At 36.5% G+C, this 22,369-nt stretch overlaps 4 protein-coding genes and 1 long non-coding RNA gene across 5 annotated transcripts; 1 reads left to right on the top strand and 4 right to left on the bottom strand.

Annotated features, from left to right (window-relative positions):
- The first annotated feature begins 108 nt into the window (after positions 1 to 108).
- Positions 109 to 6,112, top strand: LOC145236766 (dolichol-phosphate mannosyltransferase subunit 1-like). Its single transcript, XM_080099681.1, has 11 exons — positions 109 to 267; positions 551 to 722; positions 1,446 to 1,618; positions 1,923 to 2,070; positions 2,999 to 3,129; positions 3,515 to 3,614; positions 3,857 to 3,967; positions 4,303 to 4,328; positions 4,399 to 4,494; positions 4,882 to 5,065; positions 5,722 to 6,112. The coding sequence occupies exons 1-11, from the start codon at positions 203 to 205 to the stop codon at positions 5,824 to 5,826; spliced, it is 1,311 nt and encodes a 436-aa protein (XP_079955807.1). The 5' UTR covers positions 109 to 202; the 3' UTR covers positions 5,827 to 6,112.
- Positions 6,113 to 6,706: 594 nt separating this feature from the next.
- On the bottom strand, positions 6,707 to 9,015 carry LOC145236750 (uncharacterized). The gene is made up of 4 exons (XM_080099680.1): positions 8,283 to 9,015; positions 7,719 to 7,856; positions 7,279 to 7,536; positions 6,707 to 6,999 (listed from the first exon to the last, which is right to left on the bottom strand). The coding sequence occupies exons 1-4, from the start codon at positions 8,551 to 8,553 to the stop codon at positions 6,737 to 6,739; spliced, it is 930 nt and encodes a 309-aa protein (XP_079955806.1). The 5' UTR covers positions 8,554 to 9,015; the 3' UTR covers positions 6,707 to 6,736.
- Positions 9,016 to 9,518: 503 nt separating this feature from the next.
- LOC145209549 (uncharacterized) lies at positions 9,519 to 10,451 on the bottom strand. The gene is made up of 3 exons (XR_013855118.1): positions 10,343 to 10,451; positions 10,234 to 10,274; positions 9,519 to 9,824 (listed from the first exon to the last, which is right to left on the bottom strand). It is a non-coding gene; the product is annotated as an uncharacterized LOC145209549 (long non-coding RNA).
- Positions 10,452 to 11,070: 619 nt separating this feature from the next.
- Positions 11,071 to 11,586, bottom strand: LOC145210714 (putative 4-coumarate--CoA ligase 3). Its single transcript, XM_080080003.1, has one exon. The coding sequence runs from the start codon at positions 11,584 to 11,586 to the stop codon at positions 11,071 to 11,073; it is 516 nt and encodes a 171-aa protein (XP_079936129.1).
- Positions 11,587 to 13,244: 1,658 nt separating this feature from the next.
- On the bottom strand, positions 13,245 to 21,214 carry LOC145232097 (b(0,+)-type amino acid transporter 1-like). Its single transcript, XM_080096613.1, has 11 exons — positions 21,054 to 21,214; positions 20,568 to 20,715; positions 19,056 to 19,298; positions 18,183 to 18,408; positions 17,714 to 17,758; positions 17,131 to 17,254; positions 15,677 to 15,780; positions 15,217 to 15,313; positions 14,657 to 14,812; positions 14,236 to 14,404; positions 13,245 to 13,721 (listed from the first exon to the last, which is right to left on the bottom strand). Exons 1-11 carry the CDS (start codon positions 21,138 to 21,140, stop codon positions 13,594 to 13,596), a joined length of 1,527 nt encoding a protein of 508 aa, XP_079952739.1. The 5' UTR covers positions 21,141 to 21,214; the 3' UTR covers positions 13,245 to 13,593.
- Between the last annotated feature and the right edge of the window lie 1,155 nt (positions 21,215 to 22,369).

Raw genomic sequence — 22,369 nt, 5'->3', positions numbered from 1 at the left:
ACTGAATATTTTTGGCTTTTCAAAGCTGTACATTAGCAAAATACCTTTCAGTGGCATTTATAAAAATTGTAAAATTTTGGACCAAATTAATATGATTTCTATGTACACTGGTGTTTGTCTGAAAGAAAACGTTGCAGATTTTGACGTTTGTTGTTCCAGATTCGTGGCTTACAAAATATATTTTGTACCTACTTTACTAAAAATGGAAGACAATGAAATAAGCACAGAGGAATGCTACAGAAAGCTGGAGAAGATCAAAACTATACGGTAAAAACTTATTTCCATATTTTAATGAAAATTTTGAAAAAGATTGCAAAAGCTTTTGTTTAAAAAATGTGTTTTGAGTATTGTGGTGTACTGGTGTCTGTATACAATTATAATTTCTTTAATTGTTTGCCACAGATTTTATATGTAAGGTTTTGCAAATGTTTTTGCCAAGTTTAATTTTTTTGGGGAGTATATTATTATTATTATTGTATTGTACAGTATTGTACCATAGTTTATCCTTTCAAACCACCTTAACACATAACTGTCGAATTGGTGTCATTAGGCAGAAAACAATTCAGCTGGAGAAGATCAAGAGCACAATAAAGGATGCTGTTCATGATGCAGAAGAGGAGCGAAAATCTTTGGAGGAATACAAAAATGAGCTTAGTCATTTGCTCCAGGAAAAAATGGCCCATGTGGAAGAACTGCGACTGATTCACACAGATATTAACACGGTTGGTTTATGTAATTTTTATCATTATTGTTGTTTTGATGGCCAGTCTGTAGAGTAAGGCAGATGCACATGCAAGTTTTTTTTTGCACATGCAAAAACTTTGCCTGCAATTTTTGTATTGCATGTGAAATTGAGCACAAAGTTTTGCCAGGTCCTGTTTATCACTTGTGTGGCACCTTGTAGGTGGTCTTGCCAGTAGGTTATGTATGCACACAGGACACAGTGGTCCTTCACACCAGAGATTTCATCGGGAAGACTTTTGGTGTGCTGGTACTGCATGTTTAGGCATGCCACTGTCACAGTAAAGATACCGTAATGATGTCATATTGTATGGTTATTAATACCTCAACACAACACATCTAGAAGTGTTGCATTTTTAAAGTCCGCAAAATTGTAGTTTTTGTATTAAATGTATTTCTGTTCATTTAAACTTCAGTATCAATCTTTCATTACCATACAAATCCTAATTGTTTTTTATAAATAAACATGTGTTAAAGAAATATTGCTAGCAAGTAAGGCCAATATCTTTAACACTGCAACTTAAGTTAAGTCATGTGGATTACTTTTTTAGATTTCTCACAGTTTTTATTAATTTTTTGCTAACAGTTACTTTGTATTCTTGATTTTCCTCAATTATTTTACACCACTCAACACCTAGAAATGTACAATGTTTTTGATAGATTTTTGGTCACTACATTACCACACTTTTTGTATACAATATTAGATGGAAAGCTTGATCAAGCAAAGTACAAATGACAGAAACAGCACTTTGACAGAGGCACAGAAACTAATGCAACAATACAAGCCTTTGAAACGTGAAGTGGATATATTGAGACTCGATATTGGTTTAAATAGAAATCCTGAATTGATTGAAGAGGAACCAAACATCACATCAGGGTAAAATAGCAGTAAACCATCTCTCTTGGTTTTATATAGAAGTGAAGTTTTTTTTTGTAAATCTGTGTGAAACTGTTATTGGTTAATTGGCTAGCATGCACTAATTTAACTGGTTGGTCCACTTGCAAGCACAATTTGTATTGAAAATTATGTTTACATTTCAGTACAAATAAAGGTTTGAAGGTCCAAAACAAGTTTATCTGCCCAATTATAGAACTATAAATGCTATTTTTCCAACACTTTTGATAAAAAAGACTCAAACACTTGCTCCCACATTTTTAAACCTGTTTTTTGTTTGTTTTAGAATATTGGCAAGTGATATCACACTGGGTAATGACCTTGATAAACAGCCACCAACTGACATTTCCTCTCTTATGGTTGAATCTCATGAGGCTTTTCCACCAATGTTGGCCAATGAAAGTAAACAAACAGCCCAACCACCACCAATGAAGGTCAGTTGATTTTGTGATAAAATTTTTTTACCCAAGTATTATGTGTACACAAATGTCAAAAATATATGCAATGTTTTAGAAAATTTTCTTTTCAATTTTTTTGCTAGTATTCTTTCGACCACTTCCCAAAATATAACATTTCCTATAAAACTGTTGACATAAAAACTTTTCATATCCAAGCATTTTTGACTTTTTTTCATATCCAAGCATTTTTGACAACTTTTTTTTGCAGGCCTGTTTGTCCTGTCACCAGCAGATCCACAGAAATGCTCCAATTTGTCCACTGTGCAAAGCAAAGAGTCGTTCTAGGAATCCGAAAAAGCCCAAAAAATCTGTTGTAAAACAAGAAGACCAACAATAATTGTAAAATTGTCAAAGGCTTCCAGTTTTGTAAAAGCTCAAGCTGTTAAAATGCTTGCTTGCTTTTATAACTTGTAACACTGGTGTGCTGTTTTTTTCATGCTGTGGTTTTTTATGTTGTATTCCACTGTTTTCATACATACACCTGATTCTGTATAAGCTACCTGTATTGTTTTTATTTGACGGTACTACCCTTTATTTGTTAATTTTGTATAATTGCAAAGTGCGGAATTGTTGCTTTTTTAGATCCTATCTTGCACATGCTTGATGCTACAAGCAAATGTTATTTGTTAAATGCAGTAAAACCAATATTTTTAGTACATGCTGAAATGTCTTCTGTACCAATTATTCTTACAATGTGGTTAGTATAACTGTAGAATTTTCTGATTTTTAGTCATTAGTTTTTGTATAACTTATTTACTGCTGCTTGGGACCAAAAGTTTGCCAGAAATTATGTTTAATTATTTGCAAAGCGATTCTTTCCGTCGTTGCACTCATTTCATAGTGTTTTTGCATGTAGTGTTCCGCAGGTGCTATCATTCTCATTCGTATTGTTTTCATGTTTCAGGTAGTTAGCTTTGTAGAGTATTTAAACATGCCAAAAACTGAAGACAAATATTCTGTCTTATTGCCAACATACAACGAAAGAGAAAACCTGCCTATCATTGTTTGGCTCATTGTAAAATACTTCAGTGAAAGGTAAAAATACTTTTTTAATACAAAAAAGGTGTAAATATCTGTCTCTGTCAATTGTTGGGTTTTTTCATTTGTGTGAAACAATGTCTAAACATTTACTGATGGTGGCATGAGCATTTGCCGAATTATATAAATTTAAGCACTAAAGCATGTCATTTTTTATGTCTATTTGGTCGATAAGTTCCATCATTAAATGTCTAAACATATTGATTATTTTCCATTCAGACATCTCCTTGCAGACTTTTATGTTATTTTTTTACTCTTTGTGGTTCAATTATTAAATTCTGCTGCACAAATGCAATGTTTTTTTCACAAAGAGCAGCTTTAAAACCCAAAACAATGTATGTTACAGCCATTGACTGCATATATAAAATGTGCTTTTTTGCAGCAACTTGAATTTTGAGATCATTGTTATTGATGATGGAAGTCCTGATGGAACACTAGATGTCGCAAAACAGTTACAAAAAATCTATGGATGTGATAAAATTGTAAGTTTAACTTTTTTACTGAGCCAAATTTAAGAATGAAAATGAGCTTCTAATACCATTCTGCATACTCCCATTTGATTATCAAGTCCTAAACACTGGCTAAGATGAAGTATGTTTTGAAGCACGCTGGTGTACACACACCTTGAACCACTATGAAAATGGTAGTACAATATACTGCTGTATTATTGCATTCTCATTGTGTTCAGGATATCATAAGTGCTTAATTTGTTTAAAATGACCAGGTATTGAGACCACGGGAGAAGAAGCTGGGTTTGGGGACTGCTTACATCCATGGTGTCAAAAATGCAACAGGAAACTTTGTAATTATTATGGATGCAGATCTATCCCACCATGTGAGTGAATTTCTTACTTAGACTTTTTAATCCAGTCCTGTGTAACCATAGAAGTTAAATTAAGCAACCAAAACCCACGAAAAATAACCACACCCAAATAAATGAGGTAAAACATGTTTAAATGAAGCTTTCATTAGGAGGGTACTGACATGAAAGCATTTTAAGGTTCAAGCCAAACCTAATACACTGTTGGAAAGTTTACTATTACCTTCAGTAGAGATATAGACAAAAGCTTGTCAGTTTACTCCACGACCCAACTCATTGTCCTACTTTACTCTGCTAAGGATCAAAACCGAACCATCAAAGTTTTAAATTTGTGATTTTCCTATTTTCAGCCCAAGTTCATTCCTGAGTATATAAGGTAAGTTTTCAAACATTTTGTAACATTCAGGGCTTTGTTGTTTGTGACACCACATTTGTTTCCATTTCAGGATGCAGAAAAATGGGGATTATGATATCATCACAGGAACTCGCTACGTAGGAGACGGTGGTGTCTCCGGTTGGGACTGGAGGCGAAAACTGGTCAGGTATTCCACAAAAATGTGATTTGATTTTTTCACAGGTACAAGTTAAGAAAGCTTCTAAAACATGAGAGATGGTAAATTGAAACAATATCTTGTTGGAAATATTGAAACCAATGCTTGAAAATACAATTTCAATGAAGTTCTTATACCGAAACATGTCTTCATTTGATTGATGTTAACCTTCAGCAAAAATTTGAATGAGTCTTCAACATGTCATGCCAACAAAAAATGTTTCTCTCTCCCCAAGCGAATGTTTAATTTCAGAATGATGCGTTCATCCATCTATTATCGTTGATTGTACAAATTTCGGAAAAAATCGATCGTTTTATAATTTTTGCTTAATAGGGCCCAGGAAATTTGCAATGACAAATATTTGACAAATTTCCACAGTCGTACAGCCAACTATATCGCACAAGTTTTGCTCCGACCCGGGGTTTCTGACCTCACTGGAAGCTTTCGCCTTTATCGCAAGGAAGTCCTGGACACCCTTGTTCGTTCATGCGTGTCGAAGGGTTATGTGTTTCAAATGGAAATGATGGTCCGAGCGCGTCAACACAACTTTTCCATTGGCGAGGTATGTTTTCTTTAATAAATTCGTGACATGCCAGAGTTGCAAATCAGCCCGGGTTCGGCTTAGTTTTCTTAAAAAACGGCTTTGATTCGGGCCTGTTATATATTTTTTAAAATCAAATTAGGTGGCTAGTTGTTGGACCTGACCTGAAGCCTAACAGCCCTTAAACGATTAGTTTAAGGTCATTGTCTATTTTGTTTGTTGTCTTTGTCTTTCCGGGGGCTTCAATGTGTATGCCTGTAAATCAAAAGGTTCGGCTTTTCGGGCTCCAATTTTAGGCCCGTTTACAACAACTCTCATTTAACACTGTTGTCTGTTGCATTTAAAACATTTTGCGTTTTGATCCTGTTACACAGGTTATCCCAAGTTTGTGATAACTTTGCTAGTTTTGACATGATGTGCTTAATTTCCTATCGCGGTAGTTTCCAACTACAATAAAGTGAAACAATTCATTTGAACAAGCAAAAACCCAACACATATCAGGAGATTGGGAATTAGATTTGGAGCATTTTAACTGTCCTTACAACTTGATGACGGCACCTATCCTCTCGCAGTGCGTTTTTGCCACCTTGACTATTTCAAAATTCCAACCAGTTTATTCAACGGGTTCCAACTTTTAACGTCTATATATCTTGACCTATTTTGATTTTTTTTATCAGGTCCCAATCTCGTTTGTCGATCGGTTTTATGGAGAATCAAAACTTGGAGGGAATGAAGTTATTGGTTTTCTGAAAGGACTTCTTTATCTTTTTGCAACCACGTGATCCCTTTCTCGCCGAAACATCCCAATATTTTTCGCAACTCTTGAAAGATAACCCTTTGTTCCTCCAAAAAATGAACTTGCATTTCAGTCATATATCTTTTCGCAGTTGTTGAGTGCCTACGCGAGTGTTTGCACTTATAGATTCGACCCACATTGGCCATGCAGAGCTTGTGGTTCTATACAAGAAACTCTATCATTTTTGTACCTGTATTTTCTGGTTTGACTTCCGACTATTTTTAGTATGTCGGTTATGTGGGTGCAATACAAGATTTACCTTAAACAGCAAATTGTTTCTGAAGTTTCTAGGTGTTGTGCAAGGCTAATTATTAGGTCGGCATTTGATTGGTGATCATACGAAAAGGTTTTTAGGATTTTATGAAAAAATATTTCCCATACTACTTGATTTGTTTATGTCTGTTTTTGTCGTGTAAAATCAGTCCAACCTCTTATTCAACTGTCAATCAGTGACATCTTATTCCACAACGTATGTTAGATAAATACAAAAATCTAGCCAAGAAGTAAAAGCCGCAAGTGTTTTCAGATCTTTTGTCGTGCCACCTTTCATGTCCAATGGACTAACGCTGCTCAGACCAGACACAAAGTGGAATTACGTTTCTTTTATATTTGTCCACACCTAGAACTGCGCATTAAGCAGCAATTAGCGTGACTATCGTTCGTAACAAAACATCTCAAAATACTACTGCCAACACGTTTTACTTTTTTTGAACATGAAAACTGTAACTTGTCTACTTTTGTTTTCATCCAATATACAGGCAAAAAGTTTTCGACACAAAAATTGTCCACACAAATTCCATAAACCACGGCCCAAAAGCAGTGAATTATAAACAATAGTTAAGTCAATTTACCAGATGCATATTACAATAAACTGCACTGTTATTAATAAACCATCATTAAACCAACCCACCATCTGCATTTTTGAGAGGTAAATTATTACCCATGTTTAAAGCTGGATTAAGAACCGTCTCTTGGTTCTTGTACAGGTTTTGTGACATAATAAAGTTACTAGAATTGGTCATTGTCTGATCGCTTAAAGTTGTTGGCTGCGTTGGAGCAGATGGTTGAAGATCATTTCCAAAATTGACGTTGGTTGTTTGGTGGACGTTGTACTGGTTTGGAACTGGAATTGGTGCACTGCTTAGTCTGGCGGACAACTCTGTGAAACATGTGTTTAAATTCCGTTGCTAGCAGGTACGTAGTAGTCTGTTTTGCCTTGCATTCTTTGTCGAAATTCAGTAACTTATGCTTGGTTATATGACACATAAACTTAATTGCATGACTATTTTTTACTTAATTAAACTGATTGGCGAAAGTGGTCCTAATTGTGAGACAGAAACATTTTACATGAACTTGAAATCGGTTCGAAATGGAAGACGTTTTGAATGCAGTTATTTTTACACATGTGTCAAATGCGCAGCCACATAAATACACTCACTTTGTTTTACGCTGCTTGACAATCCAATGCATATGAATGTAAAGAACAGTGAAATCCAGGCGAAGAAAAAGCTGTACTGCAATGGGAATGGTTTATCGCTTGTGTAGTCCTTGAACAGTCTAAACTTGAAATCGCAGAACGAAAAAGTGGTAAGGCTGATGAAGAAGGAAATGCTGGATGTTGTATTCCATATATCAGCAATTTCCGCGTAAACCAAGAAACCTGTCCATGTTGCGCAACCGCAGAAGACCAGCACAGCTGAACAAGTAAGACTTTTTTTACTTTAAATTGAATTGCTAGAAACAAATTGAGTGTCAATTATTTAGAAAGAATTTGTCATACAAATTTTAATATCTTAAAACAGCAGAGGGTCGATGTGATGTAAGTTAATTGGAGAAGATTCTTAAAACGTATAGGTTAACAGTTAACCGTTAACTGACCTGCCAGGGCGCAGAATATTCCTGCTAACTTTGCCAAGCTTTCTTTGGGTCTGCACAGAATAATACAGTGGATGACAAATGCGATTGCAAGTAGCACTCCAGAGCTGCTGATGAGCACAAGAGCCACCTTGTCTTGAACTGTATGAAACAAATAACAATGTGGTTGGAACGGAAAAAATAAAACATATTGTTTGGCCGCACTGTTCATCACAAACAGCCTAATACATGCGCATGATACAAAAACAAACCTACTTTATGTGGCTTGTCGAACCGGAACTAAACCTGAACCCGCGAATCGGTTTGAGCAGTCAACCCAAACCGTGCCCGAACCATAAATTACATTGTCTTACAAGCCCGAAGTTAAACCCTATATTTTGTTTGGCGTCGAACCCGAATCGGAATCAAACCGATTAAAATGGACCCTGTATTAGAGTCATTATGTAGTCTTCAGAAGAGTCAAAATTTAAGCGTCCGAACTATCACTTATTTGCAGTTTATTGGAATCATTTTAACCAAATATTTTTAATACACCTTTTTTTGTATCAGCCTATAGGCAAAAATTACCTGTTTGCCCTTCAAAATGGTTGGCATTTTCGGCAATGGTTGACCTGACGGCCTGATCCTGCAAAACACAAATTCCCACCGAACAAGCTTGATACAGACCGACGTAAACTCCTAGTCCGCTGTTTCGGCATCCCACTCTAAAATGAAGCCACCCCGTCGTTAGCAGCGCAACCAGTTGAAATCCAATTGTTGTCAGCAATGTAATCAACGTGACTGCAGATATGCAATAGGTTTTCGTAACCGATACTTGGCTGTTTTGAGAATTAACCATTTTGCGTTTGGTCTACTGCAAAGGTCCATATAACTGTAGCTAAAAAAAACGTTATGTTATTGTTGGTATATTCTTACACTTACAATTTTGAAATCTGGTGACGTTTTAGCTTTACCTTTGCGTTGGTGTTGCTCAAGTATAGTCAACCGAAAAAATATAATTTCAACACTTACAATTATGACCTTTGATTGCTATACGTTCTTTCCATTTAAAACTCTGCATTAACTGAAAAGTTTTCAACACGCTAGACAGGGCGTATTACCTGACCAATTTTCCTTACTAAACTACTTAGCGTTTTATCGAAATGAACGCATCAATGAGTTTCTATTTAAACGCATTTTAAAACTAGGATGTTTTTTCAACTGTACGTAGCAGCCACTCCTGTCATTGGCGTCCACTCTAGCCTGAAGCAGTCGCGCGAATCCTTTCGGGATGGGATCAATTGCCCTATAGACATATATGTTTCCGATCTACACACCTTACGATGGTACAATAACGCAAACGGGTCAAAAGATCAGAACACTACCTACGTCACAGAACAACAAAGATCCGTTTAAATATAATTATATGGAGTGAAAATTAACTTTATATTAACATGTATTATATCTGCTGTATACATTGGTGGGATTCAGCCGGTTTGCACCGGTTATATATGGAACTGTCTCACGAAATGTTATGAGATCAGCGAACCGGATAGTATTATTGGTTACTATCAATGGACTTTTTGTAACAACCGGCTGGAATATATGACTTTTGTGATAGAACCGCGGAAAAATGAATCCAACCATTGACTGTACACCAACGCCAACAGTTCATAAACTAACCTATGAAAGTGACAACTTTAGTAATAGATCAAAATCAACAGCGTGTCTTAAACTGACGATCACTGTTTGCCTTTTCAACTATAATACATTAAAACCAATTGATTATAAAATCCGTGGTTAAACGGAATGAGTCGGTTTTAAATGAAGTGATATATATAATATATATATATTTCGCCAACGTGGCATCATCAGTTCCTTCTTAGGAATCTATTGGTTTTAACGTAAACTAACCGATAGTATGAATTCTGCTATTAGTGGTTCTCAACTGGTTGTACGCGTATCACTATAGTGACAGTTGAATGCAATGATTTTTTATTCGCCATTTTTGACCTATTTGCTCATTTTTTTAAAGAAACTTTTCAAGTTATCCTTATCATCATCCAGTGAGTGCAGTCGATGATATAATTATGGTCTCTGTGTCTTTACATCCTAAACCGTCCTCAGCACCTATAACAGTAATTACGATGAACTATACATTTGTGGATAGGCATGAAGTAAACACGTCGTTGAACAAGCTGTTCATTGTTTTGTGTTAATGTTAAGAACTTAAGATCTTTCCCAAACAGTCAAATGAAACACAGGTCTTCTAATCAATTTAAATTTGTTTGACGTTATTACTCTCTTTTTTTTAAATCTAAATTATTTAAACCAAGTTTAACGTAAATTCTAAATTAATACCATCCTTTTCTGAAAATTTATTTTGCAATTATCATGTGTTTTCTGTTGTTGTAGATTCAAACATTTCAAAGTTAGACTGCTAATTTGACGCTAGTCATTATTCACTGTTTTATTTCTACATTTTCGCAATTTTTAAGTCAGTCAAACTTAACCATGAATAAGTCTCTCATTTACTAACAGCGCTTTTGAAGACTGTGGTGATCTTCCTGGAACTCGTCGCTACAAAACATAATTATTATGTTAAAAAACAACAGCTTTATAGACAAAACAAAGAAATGAACTCTTACTTGGTTTGGGCAGAAACAGATTTTGCATTACAGGTCAGGAAAAATCCACTAAGAAGCAGAATCTTAATCAGAACTTTTACCATGTTTTACTTTAATGCAAGACCACAACTGTCCCAGTAGTGGGTCAAACAGCAATACAAAGTTCTTGGGAGGATTTCTGTAGTTTATACTGACAGTTTTTTTTCTTGCTTTCGTTGTACCATTGTTTGTAGATAATATAGGTTTAGCACAGCGGAAATGAGATTGATTTCCTCCCGAATATCATTTCTTTACACTATTGTACTTTTGACGATACTAACTTTTTGATCCAGCTGTCAAACAGAGGCCTTTTGTAACGTATGTCCACATGCTTCACATGTTGAAATTAATCTGCGTGAGTTTACCGCTATTATTTGTGTGCGTTGGGTTTGTGTATTTGTCGGTTCTGGACAAGAAACGTGGTTATTTGAAGATAAAGCAACTTTTTTTGGTGGGAGTTGGAAAATTTAATATTGAATGCAATGGTGATTTGACAACTTTATTTCCAAATCAGCTAAACTTTATTTGTCATGGGTGTTCAAAGCTCGAGACTTGGAAAAAGCTACTGAGTGCCCAACACGAAAGTTATCTATAGACAACTTCTGCTGTAGTTAAACAGAGTGGGATGATAATTTGACAAAACTGCAGAAGAAAACGCACAAAGATTGGTCGATATATACAGTATACACACCATTGTTTGATTAACCGATCTACACAACAACATTTTTTATCGGTTTCCCAAGCCCGGTTTTCAAGATGTTTTCAATGAACGTCAGGCCACCAAACAGTTGTTGGTATTTGGCGACACGAGTGTTGAAAAACTCGAGTAATTCTTCTTTTGTAAGATCATCTCTTTTTCTTACAACAAACGCCTTTGCGGCTTTCTGATATTCTGGATGAGGGACGCGGACTACGACGGCTTCAGCCACGGCAGGATGAGAGAGAAGAACTGCTTCAAGTTCGACGGGAAACACTGCCATGTTTCCAAAGGACTTAATGACATTCTTGAGTCTGTCAAAGATATAAACCGCGCCATTCTGATCATAGCATCCAAAATCACCAGTGTGTAACCAGCCAGAGGTCTCCTTAATCTCGTCTGTTGCTTTTGTATTGTTCAAGTACTCCTTGAAAACGCAGGGACTTTTAACATTCAGTTCGCCGTTTTGTCCGGAGTCAAGCTCATCTCCAGTTGGGACGTCATTAATCTTCAGTGGAAACCCTTCCATCGCTTAATAGCGTATATAGAGCAAAATGCAGCTGAGGTATTTCTACATCTTGGTTAAAGCTTCTTAACTCCAATTTACAAGTTTGGTTTAGGATCATCAAACAATATACATTAGTATCATCTTTAGAAAGGCTTTCAGCATACAAATGAAAAAAATATAACTTTTTTGCAGGATTTTTCAGTTTGACACTTATCATAAGCAGCTTGGCGTTCAAACTCGAAAAAAATGAATTACTAAATGAAAGTAACAGACTGTGAAACAATTAGCATCTGTACTAAGACATTTGCTAGTTTATGCATCTCCGTAAACTAGCAGACCTTTCTAACTTTTAATTACTTTACTTTTAAACTGATTTTTGTGGTTGTGCAAAAACACATTTCGGGTACGTTTTGCAGCACCCCTCCCTCAGAATCATTTTTGTCGCAATGCAGACTTCCCGTTTGTACATGCGCGATCAATTGTTCAGCTCAAATTTTTAACAAGTTTGTAAAACAATGAAAAGCTTCGCGGAAAATTATAAAAGGAAAATACTAAATATCTAGACTCTCAGTAACATAGGTTATAGTTACTATATACCTCACTGATTGTGCCCATACGAGCTATCAGATTACAAGTCTTTCATAAAAGTGTTTCTGTGGTCACAACGCAACTTTTACAACAATTCGACTTTTCTTTGCCAGCGTTTTGCATGCAGTACTTACATGTTTCAAACGCTTTTCAACCTTTCTGTAGGGTTCAATACAGCTAGTACCTTGTTCCCCCTACAACAAAGTATATCTGCAGGTTGTCTTTACCACATTTCAGGAAAACTACTCATCAGCGATGCTGTAGCGATTGCAATAATAATTAATTTGTGCCAATTACAACTGCAACAATTGTTTTCCAAAATAGCTCGTTTCGACTCGCTGGCTTCAAGCTTGCGAGGCAGTGACAATATGTTGCAACCTAATTCAATCGTGTTGCGAAATAGTGACGTGAACTTGTTTTTTGTCGATCTGATGTTTAGTTGGTTCACCCGTATGTTTTGTCCTGTGCAGTGATAGGACTTTGTCTTTGTGTAGATGTTGTACAAGAGCCAATCGCAAGAGCACATGTGTACAGTTTAACGCCACGTATCTAGAATTTATAAATCGCACTGATGATGTAATTTCTCACAAAAGTTTTAGCCTAATAGCAATTAACTCCTAGTTGCTTGCTTTATCAGACTGCGATTTTTTGCTAGTAGACATTAAATTTACAAGGGAGGGTTATTATTAATTCCTAACGACTTGTTTTGTTTCTTAACATCCTATTTGAAAAAGCATGTTGATTGAAGAAGACAACAACAAAAACTAAGGTGCAAAACCCTTGTCTATCGACACTCATTACACTGATTAAATAACAAGAAATTGAAAGTGAAGACCAAAGTATAGGTAGCCTTCATTCGAATACTGCACGTAATACCGCTTGGCGTACCTCTGCTGTGCTGTCAGCTGTTTTGTAAAGAAACGTGTACAGAGACTGGTGCGCAAGATTCTCTGATCTTGTATTCAACTGATCAATCGAGATCCAGACGAGGCCGACCCCGCTCTATACGCTATAGTACCATTTACTACACGTTTGTCTCCACAATGCCTCGCTTTTATTGTTGTATACATGAAAAAATAACAGTAGCCTAAAGTACCCAATAACAAGCTTGTGGTGGCGATTACAGCACAAACGATAGTTGGCTATCGCATCTTTCAAAACAAGTAAACACTAAATATGTACGCTCACTGGACATTTTTTGCACATACAATAGCAGACAAAAACACAACCACCAGTTTAATTCCACAGAAAAGTTTTAACTTATAATTAATCCGAGGAGTTTGTATTTTGTGACGTTAGCCACATCGGTTTGCATACAAATATTCTTTTGTTTTTACAAATATTTGATGATGACAATGTTTTAAATAGTTTACAGAATTTGTACAAAATGGGAAATTGAATCCACTTCAGAAAACATTGAGATATGCAAACATATAAGTCTTAGAATGCGTGAACTTTGTTTTCTGAGTGCATTTCTTCTATTGATTTCTCTATTTCTTCATCCTCGTCCAGCAGCGCAGGAGGCGGCACAACTTCAAGAGTTTGTTGAAGGAAAGAGGTCACAGATCCTAAAAAGATAACAACATTCGTAATGGAATGTGTTTCAACAAACTGACGCTTTTTTATCGCGCTCAACAACTAAACAACAGGGTTTCCTAAAATATAGCTGAATAATTTTCGTTAACCTTGTCTGCAAGAAAATACCCATAAGTTAAATTTTCAGCAACCAACGCGCAGGTTTTTCCTAAATTTTCTTTAGAAACGAAAGAGCAGGAAAATTTAAATTTGTTGCGGCTTGGATTACTGTATTCCAAGCACGAGTGAACAAGTCTAACAAACCTAAATGAATCGTTATAGGCATTTTATCCCTATTTGAAAGCAGGAAAGTTGGTCTAAGAAAATTCATTTCCGGGTATCTTTTCATAGGTTGTTGGTACAAGTCCTATTGCGATTGAGCAATACCGCTCAAGTTTCTTGCTCTGGAAATTAAAAGGGCCAGGAAAGGATTAGAACTCACAACCCTTGGCGGATGCGCTGCTCGGCGTTGGTGGGAAGCTTGTATTTGCATGTCAAGTGTCTTACCCATAAACGATGGAACCTTTTTAAAGTAAATGAATGGAAAGTAGAAGATCAGTCCTGCTAGGATGAAAATAGCGGCGTAGAGATATTCAAGGGCTGGATCCTCGAGAATGGGAGCAATGATGAGATACAGAGATGCGATAAAACAGATGGCTGGAATCGGGAGAAAGACCTGAAACCAGAAATTCATGGAACTTTTCATAGATTCTAGACAAAGAAGAAGTACATTGTTGAAATATTTAGAAAGTAGCTCATAAAGTTGATAAGACAACGAGATTAAAAAAAGTAAAGTTATAACAACTTAAACTGTTTAATTATTCCGCACAATTTTTTAACCTCCATATTAGAGAGGAACATTAAAAACAACAATTAGAAAGAGTCTTTGGAACCTTGTCAAACTGATGTTGGGATTTTTTTAACTTACTCTGTATGGTCGTTTCCATTTCGGTTTTCGGTAACGAAGAACGAGCACAGAAAGAAACGTAAAGCCGTAGAAGATCCACGAGGCAAATGTGAAGTAATCGATCAGACTTGAGAAGGTTGATGTGTTAGGAATGATCATGATCAGAGCGATAAACGACTGTGATTAAAACACAATCAGGATTTGGTAAATTCAGTTTTGCTTGACCTCCCGGGTTACTATGTTGGCGTAAAATTTGTGTGATACGAAAACATTTCCTATTTGTAATGTAATTTTTGGGGTTTAAAAAATAAATCTATGCATGATGTGACAAATTATTCTCTTGTTAGGTTACAAAGCACCTGTTTCAACACTTAAACCACGATTTACAATCTATCTCTTAATTCTGGATTTGTAACTTACTACCATATTCAATTCAGGCAGTGGCCTTTGATTTTTTCAAGGTTATCTTGACTTTACAACTTAATACATGAATACATGCCAACTTCTTGGCTTGTTTTACAAACTGCTTTTTTCTCCACCCATAAGCTAAATGGATTACTCACACTGCTGTAAAAACTTACGTTGAACATAAGAGCAGGCGATGGGGTGTAACATGTCACACTGATAAATGAGAAGATTTCCAGCATGTGTCCGTTCCTTCCAGCAGCGTACGTGATTCTGAAAGCAGTTTTTAAAGATGCTAAGCATTTCACCCAAAGTAAATATAGATCAGTTATATGAAACGTGCTCGACGTTGCAAAGTTTTAGACCATCACAAAAATCGCTTTATAGTGCTTCACGCCAGAGGGAGCTAGAGGGAAAACGCTTTAACCAATCATTTGTTGTGTTTGATAAGGGCTCTTTGTACGATGGAATGTTGGTTGGAGTTTACCACAAAAGCATTTACAACATATAAACAAAATAGTTGACGTAATTGTGTCATCCATCGGTCTGTTGTACTGTACAGTATTATCAGAGTTTTATTTGTCCAGCGAAATCCACTTTAATTAAACAAATGCATGTTGCTTTTCCATTCCTTACCTGCCAGCGGTAAAAGCGCTTCCGTTCGCGGCCCCAAAAGTCGAACAAGCGACTGCAACGGGAACAAGAAAGCTAGCAGGTCCAAATACTCGATCACCGAATGTCTGAAACATAAATTTACATCCAATGAACTTTAATTGCTCCTCTTCACATTAGGTTTCGAAACTCCAGCAAAATCCTTTACTGTAAATTTTGTGCTGATTGTACTTCATATGCTGTAATTCTTTGTTGCACGTAAATGGTCGGCTTTTGCCTCGGATGGGTGAAATGATATATGTTTACTATACCGGCCCCCAGTCCTGTTTCATCCGGCCCGCCAAACACCTTGTCTGTTTTTTTTCCAAGCACCATATTTACCACTGTGAACAAGCAGTGCAACAGCGCTGGCTGCTACTAGCAGTAGCTTGTGGCAATTAAGCGTTGTTAATTTTAGAATAAATGCCCTTGCAGCGTTATTTTTAGAACAGTCTGTCAACCATGACGTAAGTAGCTAACATAGCCTGTATTTATTAAATACAAGTGTAAACAAGATGGTGTTATTTATTGTTATTCTACTACAATAATATATATTTTAACAAAGATGGCAACCAGTTACCGCAAATTTTACGTAAATCTTATTTAATCCGGCCCTCCAGTGGCAAGACAGTTGCAAATTTGGCCCTCTGGTAAAAAAGTTTGGCCACCCCTGCTATATGGTGTGATTGTGATATGATTTTTCAGTATGGCTTTTTAGGAAGTATCAGATATTCTCTCCAAGCTAATTATTTTATTAGAAGTTTAGGTTTAAAACCACTAAACGTGTTTATTGTTCCATTACTAAACCTTAAATCTCTAAAGTATTGGAATTTACACTGCATGCGTAGCCTGGGTTTTTACGTCATTTAATGCATGTGTTTAAACATATGACGTCAATGCATTTTGTTGGTTGTTTGCGAAGGTTATCGAAAACACATCGGGTGTATTGACTTTGGCAAGATTGCAATAGCAGGCTCGTGAACAACACTTGACATGCGAGTAAATACTTAAACAGTGTAGTTAAGTGAATTGGCAACTACTCAAAGCGTTTTTATACAAAACCACACAACTTGGAGTGTTTAAAATGCGTTCGGTGACATAAAACACACAAAATAAACCATTGAAACACAGAGTTTATAACGAGTTACAACTGTGGAAAAGGCGCTTTAATTTTCTGTACCCATAATCTGGTTTATAAATCATTGATTATATCACTTATTAAAAGATTTCAGATTCGTATTTTTACAAGAGTTGAAATTTTCAAAGTGCAAATAATTAATCTAAAAACTTGTTATGCTTGCCGAGATAAGGAACAATGTTTTTTGATTGGCAACGATTTGTATTTAAACATCACTTCATAGGGTAAGTTTATTTTGAGCGTATATAGTACATTATGAAAAAAATTACTTGGCAAACACTTTTTATCACATATTACTTACAATAGCGACCGCTGTTGATTGTAGCATTTCTGTGGTTGTCATCACAGTAAAGTAGGAGATGTTGACGAGGATGTAGAGGACAGTAACAAGAGGAATTCCGATCCCGATGACAAGCGGAAAGTTTCTGTGGAATTAAAAAAACTATGCAAGAATTGATTAAGATACGTTCATATCAGGCATCAGCCCTGAAGTGTCCATACAGACCAACTAGAGCACACTAATATATAAATCCTAGTACGCCAGGCCAAGGACGCAATCCCACATGACAAGAAATAGGGGAGAAAAATGTAGCCCGCGGTGGGATTCGAACGCACGACGTGAGCCTTTCCTCGGCTCGCGTTCTACCAAATGACCTACAGAATGTTCTAAACCCAACACTTGTAGCAACAGCAAGGTTTTTCATTGTTCTTTTGTCTTTTTATAGTGTTCTTGCAATTTTTAATGTTTTTCTGGTGCAAAATTCATTTCCAACAAGGGAATTCCCTATGAAAGACTATAGGGTAAAAAAACTTTGTTCACCTTTGTCATTAACCTAAACACGCTTTTATTGAATAAATTAGTAGGCCTATACTTTATTCGTTACCTTGCAGGGTTTTCTATTTCTTCGGTGACGAAATTTAACTGATTCCTGAAAAATGTTAATTTTGTCAATCATCTTTTCAAACAAGTGTTTTTTCCCTATGTGGAATATGTGATGTTTTCTAAATGCGAACACAACTTTGCTTATATGTGGAGAATGGGAAAACTTTTGTTGCCTTTGTTTCATCTCAAACCGATTTAGAAGTTTTAGTTGGAGTTTATCGCCTGGTCATTGTGGACTGTGACCATCTCAAAAAGCTCTTTCCATCATTTTACCATGAGGAGTTTGGTATAACCTTTTTGTACCGCGATTCCCAAAAACCAAATTCATGTTATAAAAAGATAATTTTTGTAGAGCTTTTACCAAAGTGTTCTTTTGGGTCAATATTTCAACAGTTAGATTTGCCAAACTATACAAAGGCATAATGTTTGAAGAGTTGAAGTTTTAAGAAACAAGTAATTACTGTACTCACCAGCCGTCGTACGACCACAAGCCGCTATAAAACGCCACAGCTATTGCCGAGAACGAGCTGGCTGATCCCGCAAAGGCATTTTGAAAGTTTTCAGTCCTTCCCTGTCCGAGCATTACGAAACCACCGACAATAATGGCCGCAATGATGGCAAGCTTAGCCGCGGTGAAGAAGATTTGAACGAAGTTACTCAGTTTGACACTGAAGCAATTGATTGCCGTTATAAGAACTGTACAAAAACACGAGAAAGGATTAAAGTTCTGAAGATACCAATTAGACGAAATATATATTCCACAGTATTTACTACACCTTTGTACCCACACATCGACTAACTTTTATTTATTTAAGTTACGATTTAGATTGGGATGGTTAACTTAAACTTGTCACTGGGGCGCCATATTACAACAATAAAACTCCTTCCGCAAATGCCAACAGGATATAATTTCCCTCGAAGCAAACATACAGATGGGACGTTTTGTGTATGAAAGTTGGCCTGGGACACTATTTCTTCACACGACTGTAAAACTATATCCATTGCATACACGAGTTAGGCAAACAATTCCAAAACCGTGGAATCTCATCCTGAGTGACATCGTTAATAGTTAATGAGTGATTACTTTGTCTGCGGTGACACACCAGACGGACCAACATGACAATATAATTTGATGCATTTTTAAAACGTCTGAAATCTACTCATGGTGCCATCTTTATTATTTTTTAAGAGTGTTATTCTATTTAAGCCATTTATGTACAATATAAAACATTCGGTACCTTTTGGGGTCACTTTTGTGACCCAAAATATAACTTATTTTTTCGAAAATCAAATCATTATCGTTGAAAGCGCCTATTTTTCCACGAACCAAAACCAAGACTTACGAATACAAAATGCAGCAGCACACTTCTGAATTGTGACAGGCGGGGTACATCCGGGGTAAAAAGGGGCCGTGACGTATTCAGCGAAGCCTACAGCGATAATAGCGAACGAAGATGGTTTGGTGACAACCACTGAAGTCCACACTACTAGATATCCAACTAAATTCCCGAATGCAGCCCTCAGATATTGATACTCCCCTCCAGATTTTGTGATCATCAGGCCAAGTTCAATGTAACTAATAGCACCTAAACGTATAAAGAGGGTTGGATTCAGAGTTGAAGGCGGACCCAAAAGTAGGGCTGAAACCTATTATGCAGATATAGATTAGATTTAAGGTTTTGGACTAAAGTATTTCAAAGTGTTTGTATCGCTTTGCTTTAACATTATTGTCAGTATTTGTAGAAATTTGCAAATACAGTAAACCTCGGTTAACCCGGTTAGGTTAATCCGGATCTTCGCCTAATTACACAAGGTACAATTGATTTGTAATGTGGTAAGGCTTGAACTAATTTAGACCGGTTAATCTGTATCTTCACCGAATCTTGTCCAAAAAAAGTCTAAAAAAAAGTTTTAGGTCAAAGCGGGTCCGAATTAACCAAGGTCTTAAAAGGGAAGATATCGCAAATAAGAGCTTGTATGTTCGCCATTAAATAGAATAGAACAATATATATTATTTGGTCAGCGAACGTACCTTTCATTCTCACAGTAAGCATTGCACACAAAGCAAGCAAACAGTTAATTTGATCAGCTGATGTTACGCAGCTGCTCATATGCTTGTTGATTTATTGCAAGGTAGATAAAAATCCGGGGATGACAAAGCGTTTTACATTTGTTGGTACTCAATCCTCAATGTAACCTGCTGGTAATATTGGTACCGTGAAAAGCTATCTGGTAACCAATTTATAGTTGTCGTTTCATACTGCATTCTGAATACATGACAAATACTCGGATTGGTTTGTGTTAGCAAAAGTAGTGTTTCATCATTGATTTCACAACAAGGCAAAGTTACATTTGCTTTGGAATGATACCTTGTTTTTCAAACATTTACGATTGATTTTTCCCAAGCACAACGACCGCGAAAGCGATAAACTCTGTGTACTAACTGGGTTGCACAAACTAACCACAAACACTGCAAACATCAACTTTACTTTTAACGATCCAACCAAACCTATCCCAATCCACCCTTGTTTTTCATTGCAAGTTTGTACTCAACCACGGCCTAAGAAAGAGAGACAAATGTCTATATTTGATGTACTTATTTTGTTATGTTTAGGCTCACTCTGTTTTTCACGTCTCATGTGTTTTTTGAAAACAAGCATTTTACCGGTTGGTGACGGTGCATAAATCGGTAATCGGTGTCTTTACAAACATTGTAGGACTGGGCAGAAACTTGGTCGAATGGTCTGGCGCGCCCGACCCATACGGACATAAAAAACCTGTTCGGGAAATCGTCCCCGGGAGTGTCCTGGGTTTAAACCCCGTAAAAATACAACACAACACATTATAGGACTTACTTAAGGTGGCAAGAACCCCACATCCAGCCCAAACACAGAGACTGGCTCCAACCGATTCTGCTTCCGCTAATATCCCAGCAGGGGAAAGAAAGATCCCGGATCCGATCATAGTCCCGACCACCAATGATATGCCTCCGATTAATCCCACCTAAACAGTAAACACAAGGTCTTACATTTTTTGCAACTGAAGTGACAACAGCTACTATTATGATTGCCTAAAGTTGAATTAGATCAAAAGATAGCGATTTTTTAGTTGTACTTATCACAATCGCGAATTGAATTTTACTTCCGGATAAGATTGTGTTTAAAACTAAAACACTCAACCATTTGTAAGATTTTACAAACACAGTATGTAAATAGCAAAATCTCGATTTGTTTACAGTTTTGAATCTTTTTGCTACTTCTGTAGAAGTATTGTTAAGAAGGGGATAATCGCTTAAACAATTATAAAAAAGTTTTCCGAACTTTGGTCAGAAAAGAACAAACCTCCCGTTTTAGCTCCACTTCATCTTCACTGGATTTGTTGCTTGATGTTGAACTAAACTTTCGATGTTTCATTTCTGTTTCCGACATCTTGAAATTCTAACCGCAAACAACCAGACAGAAACGATTTTGTTTACAAGTTGCCTTTACGTAAAGTAAGATAAACCGCCTGTATGCAACACGAACAAAATTTCTAAGAAACATTGCTTTTTAAGGCGACCTGTATATAGGACGTCGAAACGTCCGAAAAAAAACAAATTTGCCAGAAGAGCTCTATAAACTTATATTATGCCTGGCAGCAATAGCTTATATATCGCTTTTTGAAATTTTAGCTACTGAGCGGTTTGTAACTAGTGGGCATTCACCTTATGATAAGCTTTAAAATATGACAAAACGAGGCGATTTGAAAACATTCCTGTTGTCTAGTACGCCCTGCAACATCAACAAGCTTCGGGAGTTTTTATTGCCATGCTTTTTAGCTGTTCGTTAACCGTTAACTAGTCTTTCATGCATTGCGGGAAATTGTTACAAGAAAACATTTTTTTCTTTTTGGACCGAAGTTTGGATTATACATCAGTTTACTTAATCGCCCAAACCGCACCCGTTTCGCCCAGCTGACTTGCAATTAAATGCCTAATATAGACTCTGTATGATGAAATCCCTAAACATAAACCTGTTTAAAATCCTAGCTGTCGTTTATGGATATTCCGTCGCCACATACTGCTACCGTTTGGCGTGAGAACTGTTGTTTTCTAAAAGGTATCGAAGACTATTTTAACTTGTTCTAATCATGTTTGGGTAGTGGCCCTTACGTTTGGATAACTTTAACCGAACAAAGTTTCCTACGACTTTGTGATCACTAATAAACTGCTCATGTGTTTGGCAGAACCATTAACTGCTTGAATTTGCGACTTGCACACATGCCAAATACCGCCGTTCATTGTTTGCGCTACCAACACAATAGGAACCAATGTTGACATGTGATTTACCAAATCGTGATTTGCACAATTCAGCGGTGTAACCTATGAAGTTTTGCCGTAATTATTGAAGGAATCTGTCGTCTGCTTCCAAACTATGTGCAGTATAGTCCAAAAAGATAGGACGACCTATTGACCATAGTCTGAACTAGTAATCTGTACAAATATCGGACCATATAATTTTCTGGTTTGACACGATGTAAACAGAAACTTAGTCAAACACAAATACCAACGCGTTGCATCGTTAATGCTTATCTGTCCAGGAACAAACTGGATTAATGATAGAAACTTGAATAAAGCGATAATTGACATCAAACTCAAACTTTTACTTGTAAAAGTTAA

The sequence above is a fragment of the Phallusia mammillata genome, chromosome 1 (assembly GCF_965637545.1).
Source record: "Phallusia mammillata chromosome 1, kaPhaMamm4.hap1.1, whole genome shotgun sequence".
Classification (NCBI taxonomy): domain Eukaryota; kingdom Metazoa; phylum Chordata; class Ascidiacea; order Phlebobranchia; family Ascidiidae; genus Phallusia; species Phallusia mammillata.
The sequence above is the reverse complement of the archived record's forward strand: the minus strand, read 5'-3'. Positions and strand labels throughout refer to the sequence as shown.

Excerpts from the sequence above, each read along its gene's own strand:
- LOC145236766 (XM_080099681.1), top strand. The coding sequence starts at position 203 with ATGGAAGACAATGAAATAAGCACAGAGGAATGCTACAGAAAGCTGGAG. Across the intron at positions 723-1,445 it reads TTCACACAGATATTAACACG|ATGGAAAGCTTGATCAAGCA; the intron begins GTTGGTTTATGT and ends ATACAATATTAG. Across the intron at positions 4,329-4,398 it reads TTCATTCCTGAGTATATAAG|GATGCAGAAAAATGGGGATT; the intron begins GTAAGTTTTCAA and ends TTTCCATTTCAG.
- LOC145236750 (XM_080099680.1), bottom strand. The coding sequence starts at position 8,553 with ATGGTTAATTCTCAAAACAGCCAAGTATCGGTTACGAAAACCTATTGC. Across the intron at positions 7,857-8,282 it reads CCATTTTGAAGGGCAAACAG|TTCAAGACAAGGTGGCTCTT; the intron begins GTAATTTTTGCC and ends TGTTTCATACAG. Across the intron at positions 7,000-7,278 it reads GTCAAGCAGCGTAAAACAAA|AGTTGTCCGCCAGACTAAGC; the intron begins GTGAGTGTATTT and ends CATGTTTCACAG.
- LOC145210714 (XM_080080003.1), bottom strand. The coding sequence starts at position 11,586 with ATGGAAGGGTTTCCACTGAAGATTAATGACGTCCCAACTGGAGATGAG.
- LOC145232097 (XM_080096613.1), bottom strand. The coding sequence starts at position 21,140 with ATGTCGGAAACAGAAATGAAACATCGAAAGTTTAGTTCAACATCAAGC. Across the intron at positions 20,716-21,053 it reads AAGTGGAGCTAAAACGGGAG|GTGGGATTAATCGGAGGCAT; the intron begins GTTTGTTCTTTT and ends TTTACTGTTTAG. Across the intron at positions 15,314-15,676 it reads AGCGCTTTTACCGCTGGCAG|AATCACGTACGCTGCTGGAA; the intron begins GTAAGGAATGGA and ends AACTGCTTTCAG.